The following is an 8743-nucleotide window of genomic DNA, read 5'->3' as shown; positions in this document are numbered from 1 at the left end:
AACATTTATTGTTAATTATTTATCTTTTGATTTCTTTGTTGAATTCCTTATTTTTGCTAAATATAATTAACTGTTATTATATTCCTATAGAGACTGTTTGGTAACACTACTAAATTCATAAACTAAACAGTATAAATTAGTAATATGTTGATTGACAAGATTCCCACTGATTCATACTTGCTATTAATTTTGTAGGTGAAAATTTATTTTTAGATTCTCTATAATATACTATAAATTAGGAGAAAATCATTATTTAATCAAGAATATTATTTATAATAAGAAAACTACAAATAATTAACAATCATGCACATGCACAATGTGTACATAATTAATACATTAAAATAAGCTGACATCACTCTGAAAAATATAGCAACAAACCATTGATATTTACATTCAATTATTTATTTTATTTTTACATAATCACGAATCATTTTATTCACACGTACCGGTCACACGTGCCAAAGGCCTGGACTAGCATTCTTCTTCTTCTTCTTTCTTCCCATTTTAACAAAAACACAGAATTTATTGAAAATAAAAAATAATAATAATAATAATAAATATGGAGAGAGTTTTCACTTCAATGCAACTTCAGAAGAGCAACTATTTAAAGCCCTCTGCTGCAAGTGTCTCAAACTCTGCTCCATGCTAACCTGCACCATCTCCGAAAGCATATTCCTCGCCTTCGCCGTTTGATCCTCACCGTCAATACAGCACATAATATTACACACGATATTCTCCAAAGTCTCCCCTTCAATCTCAGCCCTCGGATAAGGTTTCTCTCTCAACAAACGCAACAGCTTCTGCGCTTTCGTACGAGACTTGACCGTTCCATGTACGGTCAGCTCAAGAAGACCGGGAATCACACCTTCTCCGAGAATCGCCTCTCGATACTTCTCCCTCTCTCTCTCGCACATAGTCAAAAGTATCCCGACGGCATATTCCCTGCTCTGAACCGACCCACCCTCCACCACTTCCACCACCGCAAGTATTGCCCCCTCTTCGGATAAAATTACATTTCTACCCTCGTCGAAATCGACCAATGACTCGATCAAGGCGGTGCATTTTTCCGCGATTTTCGAAGACTTGTTACAGGTTTTGAGCTGAGTGATTAATGGAGGTATAGGGTTTGTTTGGAGGATTAGGATAATATTATCCGGATGGATTGATAAGTTGTAAAGGGCCATTACGGAATCGGTTTTCGCTTGTGGGCCCCCGAATTTTAGGATATTTACGAGTAGAGGGATTGCACCGGAAGCACCGATTATTGGCTTGTTGAGCGGTGATGCGGATAACGTTATCAAAGCTGCAGCTGCGTGCTCTTGTAGGATTACATTTTCTGACTGAAGGAAGCTGATTATCGGTTTCAAGGCACCAGCTTCGATAATATCTATCTTGTTTCTGCAAAAACAAAAAAAAAACGACAAGGAGATTAGGATACAATTAACAATGTATGAAATATTTGAGTTGGGGGTCGAAATCGGAGAGATTAGTTCCGAATTAGCTCTTTCTGAAAAATTCCAATTTTTTTCGGAAGTCAAAAACTAATTCCAATACAGTTCCAAAAAGAAAATGGAAATTGGAGTGAAAAAATTTGTTCCAAGATCGGACATTTTCGGATCGGAATCGGTGGAATTCGGAAATTCCAGTTCTTTAGTCACCTATAACATAAAATATATAATAATGTTGATATTATTAGTGTAATTTTGGAAAATAGTTGGAAAATAGAATCGGGTCGAAAATCAGAATCTAATATGTATCCCAATCCCATTCCTAAAAAATTGAAGAATTCGGAATTTGAATTTCGGAATTTGGAATGAAAAATATAGTTCCGCAAAAAATAAAAAATGGAGCGGAATCGACGGAATTCGGAAATTCCTTTCCGATTTCCACCCCTATATTTGAGAAATCAAAGACAATGTAGGGAATAACTAGCGAACTGCAATATACATTGTTGGAGGTGATATACAAGTTCAATTTCGAAGAACGGGATAAGAATGGTTCATCCAAATAACTGCATTGTGGTAGAATACACTAGCTAGTAACAGTATTTTTCAGTTTTCGAACATACTACCCTCGTTACTTAGATAACCAAAAAAAAAAAAAAGTGCAATTATTGTGGGCAAGAACAAAGATTAACCCGTTGGTGTAAATACGAAACGGTCAAATTACTTTATCCCTAATAATCCCGACTAGCAAATAGTAAAGGGACCCAATATTTCTTACACGAAAAGAAAAGAGAACCTAATCCATGTGGTAGCTTCATAAGCAAGATTAAATAAAGAGCAAAGTTATCATTAAAGAGAAAAGAGAAAGCAACACGTGAAACAACAACAATAAAAAGATCAACCCTTCATCAAAGCTACCTAATATAGAATAATAGAAAACATTCATTCAATATATTTTCCGTAACAATTCGTATTAGTACACGAAATCATTTCAGATCCTTTATACGACTTTTAAAGTTTGAGACCTCGATTTAGTTTTACGCCATTTGCTGGAAATGGAGAACCTAACCACCAAGCACAAGTACATGTTTTTTTTTTCCTGAGTAAAAGTTTCAAATTGTGTTTTGGCATAAAATTCTGAATCAAAATTAATTTGTTCATATCCAAATAATTACTGAATCCAAGTCAAAAAGGTGTATAATAAAAAGGAAAAGTGAGAAGTTAAACCTCTATAAATTAATAGAGCCGGACTAGGAAAATTCTATTAATTTAGCGATAATTCAAATTAAATTATTGGGTTAATGATTTAACACGTTCTCAGCGAGAGAAAATTACTATTTTAGCGAGGTTATTAATTTATTGAGGTTCTACGTTAACAAAAATAAAGTGCTAAATAAAGTGATAATAATTTCAACATCATCCCTAACCCTCAAATTTGGAAAAAGATAAAGAAAATCACAGCAATTCATCCCTACGAAACTGACTTCAATTTTAAATTGACAGTAGAAAAAAATGAACTAATTAATAAATAAATAAAAATTAAATAAAAACGGAACCCTGAAAAGAGAGAGAGAGAAAAGAAATAGCATACTTTTCGTCTTTGACGGCGAGGTTAAGGAGAGCGGCGAGCGCGGCCTCGTTGGCCTCGGCGGAGCTGCATCGGAGCATGTCCACGAGGGGGCCGACGGCGCCGGAGAAATGGCGCCTGGAGCGCTGCGAAGTTTTGGTCAGGCGGCGGATATCCTTCGCCGCCAGCACTCTCGAATTGGGATCGTCCGATTGCAGAAGCACGAGCGTCTGATTGACGGTGGCGGAGGACGAAGACGAGAGGCTAGAGCTCGAAGCACAATCGTCGGCGCCCATTTTTCACTCCCTCTCTCTCTCTCTCTCTCTACCGCCCAATTTGAGTTCCCCTAGAGAGAGAAAGTAAGGTTATAATTTGGGGTTAGTCAGCGGCGGAGGCGGTGGGGGTTAGGCAGAGAGAGAAAAATCCTAGTGAGAGAAAGCAGGGATTAAATACTTGATGGAGGTAACGTAAGTTTGAGAACTCGAGCCGTGGCGTTAAGCAACAGTTACAGTTTCCACCCCGGGTGGTGGGTGGGTGGGGGTAGCCGGGTAGGGTGGTTCAAACGGCCGTTAACTTGCCAGTTAAAAAACACACGTGGCAGTTGGATTTTGGAATACTGGTAGCCCCCGCCTCGGGGGGCGGCTTTTTGTTGTAATTATTATTATTCCCTTGATTTGCAGGTAAAATTAAATTTGGTTATTTTAATTTGTGTATTCAACTAATTAAAAAAAAAACTAATTAAAACTATAGTTTAATACTCTGTTATTATTTATTTATAAAATGTTGCCAAATTAGTGGAGTTTGGAACGCGTGATATTTAACAATTCAAATTTAAATAACAAACCAACACTCATTAGAAGAGTTGATATCTAGCATTTACTAATAGCGTAAAGGTCTACGGTTCAGTCCCCCTCCCCTACTTCCTTTTATAATGAACTTAAATTTACTCAAAAAAAAATTATCTTTAAAAAAAAAATTAAATAACATGATTAGCCTACTGTGGTTTACATCTTTGATATGGATTGCAAGCTATTATACGAGACTGGAAGTTTATCCAGTACACTTATATGGTTGTCTCCGGGTTTCTAAATTTCTAAATTATTGAAATTGAAAGCTAATACTGATGGTTCACTATTTGTCAAGCATGATCGATATGGAGTTGGGTTGATTATTCGTGATTGGGAAGGAAGGTTTAATTTAGCCAAAGCCCAATCTTTTGAAGATTGTATTGATACTCCAACGATAGAGGCACTTGCTTTCCGACAAGCTTGTCAATGGCTAATGGCTACTGGAATCAAACTTCGATAATTTTTTTATTGAATCGGACTGTACTCCTATTATTTCGGCTGTAAATTCAAGTTTTGCAAGGAGTGACAAGTTAGTTAGCTGTTGTATTTTAAGAAAAGATCCATTTAGTAATAATTATCCCTATATTTTAGCACTTCTCTATGTATTCTGAATTCAGATACCATTTATTAGAGTTTATTTGCTTCGTAGTACTTTCTATGTTCCATAATATATATTTCTTTTGAAAAAAAATCATATTCCAAATTATTTGCACTTTATATTTCTAATAAAAGGTTAATTATACTTTCTTTCCAATTTTGTCATTTATCACTCTTAATTAGTTAGTTGCTAAATAATTAATGACAAGGATAAATTAGTAATTTTCTATATTTATTGCTATAGTCTATACATATTTATTGATTTTATTAATATGTGTGCAACTAGCAGAAACGTCATATAATATATGACGGAAAAAATAGTTGATTACATATCATCATCATCAACATTATTATTATATATCAAAGTTAATTATAATTAGTTGATCTATCATGACTAATTGATATTCTAAGGCCCCGTTTGGTTGACAAGATAAGATTAGCCAAGATAAGACTAAATAATCTAATGAGACCCAATTATTTTATTGGAGCTTGAAAGGTCCAACAAAAAAAACTCATTAAAAGGCAAGATAAGCCAAGATAAGACAAGATAAGCCATGATTATATAATTTTGGCGGGTCGACCCGGCAAGTTATTGAGGATACCAAACATCAAATTAAGTCCAACTATTTAGTTAATCATGGCTTATCTTGGCAACCAAACGGGGCCTAACTAATTTAATTCGTATAAAAAAATGAGCTAGAACAAATATGCACAATGCGAACACATTTAGCTGACGTGTCTTTTTCTACGTCACAAATAAGAATTGGACAATGTTTAAATGTTAATATCACTTCATAATTTTCTTTGTCGGAATATTAAAAGATGTTGACATATACCAATATCAACGGTCACTAATCTAATTTACCCCGTGTGGAATTACATTTTTGACCAAAACATTTGAATTGATGACTCTTATTTTAAACGTGCACATTGATCTTTTGATTTATATTAGTAAATTAAGCTATAATTAACTAAATAATTTTGACCAATTTGGAATTTAATTAATCCAATAATCTTTCTCTTAGAGCAACTTCAACCCATTGTTATTAAATGGGGTTATTAAATACTCATTTGATAACCATAATTATACTTTGATATCTCTATACAACTAGTGAACTCAAACTACAAGTATCAAAAAATAATTATCAAACAAATTTATGATTATTTATATATTATTTATTTTTTAATTCATTTTAAATAACAATACAAACCGATTTTTCTAGTAAACTATCCTCAAAATCAATATTAATCAAGTTTTTACCTTTTCAAAACCGAAAAAAAAAATTATATATACGTAGTGATTTTTTTTTCCGTGGAACTTTGTTGAAGCTCTAGAGAAAAAGAAATATATTGAGATTTTTTTTCCAGTGGAAGTAAAGAAAAGAAAACTCAATTATGTTGAGGTTTTTCTTTTTTGAGATTTTTACGTAAAGAAAAGAAAACTCAATTTTGTTGAGGTTTTTCTTTTTTCACGCTCCTATTTTTTAGGAGAATATTTGATAATTATTATTTGGGGTGTATTTTTACTTCTCCATGGATAAATTATCAAAATAGAACTCTATTTTAATAACCCCATTGGAGAAGAGAGTTTTTAAAATTGGGGAGTCAAATGGAGGTTAAAGGATTTGATAATCCATTTAATAACCCCATTGGAGTTGCTCTTAGTTTGAGGAATTGTGTCGTGTTTTAAATGCTACACTGAATGAAATATATGTTATACTTCCTCCGTTTCAAAATAATTGTCGTTTTAGGTTGTTGCGCACATATTAAGAAAATTAATAAATATGTGTGGATTTTAGAAAAATACATATAATATGACTAAAATAACGATGTAATTAATTATATCTCAACTAATTAAGAGTAATAACTAATAAGGACATAGTTGAGAAAACAGTAATTAATGCATCACTGGAATTTTAAAATGACAGATAATATGAAGGGTCTATTAGATATAACCCCCTTAAACATTCAAATAATAGGGGTAGACCCAAATTTATATTTGCCATTTTGATAACAGCCCAAACTTTTCATAATTACATAATTACCCTCAATCAAATCCCACAAAACCCGTTACTTTACCTTTTGAAATAAAATCAAATCCCTTCCTATTTTCCCGTTAAATCACTATCATCCCAAACCCACTATCAAATAAACTGCAAAACCTCCCAGAACAACTTCCCGGTACGGCCGATTGAAGGAGAAGACGTCGGCACTGCCGTGAAACGACGATTTTCGTGCACTCCGAGCAAGCTATCGTAGGTGCGTCGTCGCCACTCGCTGAATCGCTATCATCCATCGATTTGTTGATATGTTTTGGCTAAATCGACAATCAGGTTTGTGTAATTGCAAATTTGTTATAATCGCATACCGAATTCGAGCACTAAATCAGTGATATTGCAACAATTGATGGACAGGACATCCACCAGAAGTGATATCGTCGTTGGCCGCCGCCGTCGCCATCACTGCTCCAATCTACGGTTACTCAAATCTAGAATTACTCAAATCTAGGGTTTTGATAATTCTTCGGCCCATAGTTGATTAACGAGATGCATTGTCGAATTACATCTGTATTAATATACTATCCCATATCATTTAATAGACTATCCCACTGGTATAAGTTTACTATGGATCTCGTTAATCGACTATGGCCCGAAGAATCATCAAAACCCTATATTTGAGAAGTGACGGCGGCGGATTTGTGTTTTAAAATTAATAGACTATCTCATATCTTTTAATAGACTATCCCATGTATCTAATTCGACTATGGGTTTAGTTAATTGACTATTGGAAAAATAATAATATATATGGAAACTGAATAATATGTTTGTTTGAAATACTAATCAGTTAGGGTAATTTTCCTTATTATATGAAAACGATTAAGGTAAATAATAATATATATGAAAAATAATAATATATATGGAAACTGAATAATATGTTTGTTTGAAATATTAATCAATTAAGGTAATTTTCCTTATATCATGTAATAGACTATCTTATTGATCTAATTCGACTATGGATCTCGTTAATCGACTATGGATCCCGTATTATTCAACCACATAGTATATTAATAATTTCAATATAGTACATTGATCTGCTATGATAGTATATTACGGTTATAGTAGTGATATGAATTGTGTTACAAACAATATACCACTGAAATGACAAGAACATTGAGAACAACACCAACATAAAGTATTCCAACATAACCAATAAAATAGTACATTAATAATCTCATAATTTCAATCTAGGGTTTTGATAAAATACATAAAACACATCATAACACAATCAAACCAATATGTCGAGTTAAAACTCTAGTACATTAATAATCTCATAATAGTATAATAAAATGATAATGGTAGTATCATACGGTATTCATAATAGTATACTACTGTATTACAACGGTTTAAAACTTAACCGAAGTTACCGAGCCATTACATCGTAAACACCTCTTTATAGTAACCAACCCACCAAACCTCAACAAAATCCGTACGAAATTCGCCATCGAAAAAACCTAAAATCATGAAACAAAATTAAAATTGCAGAATACTAAAAAATGATTAAATAGACTGCAAATACATTTGAATGACAATACATTAATATCATCAAAAATAAACTTAAAATGCAAAATCCATACGCTAATTTAAAAAAGACTACGAACTATATTTTAATGTACTACCCAACATATTTAAATCGGCTGTTATAAACAAATAAACCAACTATCGATCGGGATCAAAAACATGAACTCGACCACATCGGACAATTATTCCGATTATTGCATAAACCAACTACGAAGCTTATATAAAACAACTCTGGTCCGATCTGCTTGAACCATCCTCTTCTAACTCTGTCAATCCTCTTCCAAACAAACATCATCCGCCAAAAATAACGATGTATAATATGATACGACATTAAAAATGCATAATACTAAAAAATATATTAATATGATAAAAAATAAACTTAAAATGCAAAATTCATACGATAACTTAAAAAATACTACGAAATATATTTTAATGTACTACCCAGCGTCCTAAAATCCGCTATTATAAACAAATAAACTAACTATCGACCGGGATCAGACTCATGAACTCCACGACAGCGGACAACTATTTCAATTAATGCGTAAACCAACTACGATGTTCATATAAAACAACTCTGGTCCGATATGCGTGAACCATCCTCATCTAACTCTGTCAATCATCTTCCAAACAAACATCATCCGCCAAAAATAACGATGTATATATGACGGAATAATTTTGTTAAAAAACGTTCTACTTAATAGAATCAAG

General features: G+C 33.1%; 1 protein-coding gene across 1 annotated transcript; it reads right to left on the bottom strand.

Annotated features, from left to right (window-relative positions):
- Positions 1–365: 365 nt before the first annotated feature.
- LOC105953478 (ARM repeat superfamily protein) lies at positions 366–3437 on the bottom strand. Its single transcript, XM_012977141.2, has 2 exons — positions 3037–3437; positions 366–1398 (listed from the first exon to the last, which is right to left on the bottom strand). Exons 1-2 carry the CDS (start codon positions 3306–3308, stop codon positions 573–575), a joined length of 1098 nt encoding a protein of 365 aa, XP_012832595.2. The 5' UTR covers positions 3309–3437; the 3' UTR covers positions 366–572.
- Between the last annotated feature and the right edge of the window lie 5306 nt (positions 3438–8743).

Source organism: Erythranthe guttata, chromosome 12, assembly GCF_056151865.1.
Source record: "Erythranthe guttata isolate IM_541 chromosome 12, IM_541, whole genome shotgun sequence".
Lineage (NCBI taxonomy): Eukaryota > Viridiplantae > Streptophyta > Magnoliopsida > Lamiales > Phrymaceae > Erythranthe > Erythranthe guttata.
Note: the sequence above shows the minus strand (reverse complement) of the source record. Positions and strands in the feature narration are given on the sequence as shown.

Excerpts from the sequence above, each read along its gene's own strand:
- LOC105953478 (XM_012977141.2), bottom strand. The coding sequence starts at position 3,308 with ATGGGCGCCGACGATTGTGCTTCGAGCTCTAGCCTCTCGTCTTCGTCC. Across the intron at positions 1,399-3,036 it reads CTCGCCGTCAAAGACGAAAA|AAACAAGATAGATATTATCG; the intron begins GTATGCTATTTC and ends TTGTTTTTGCAG.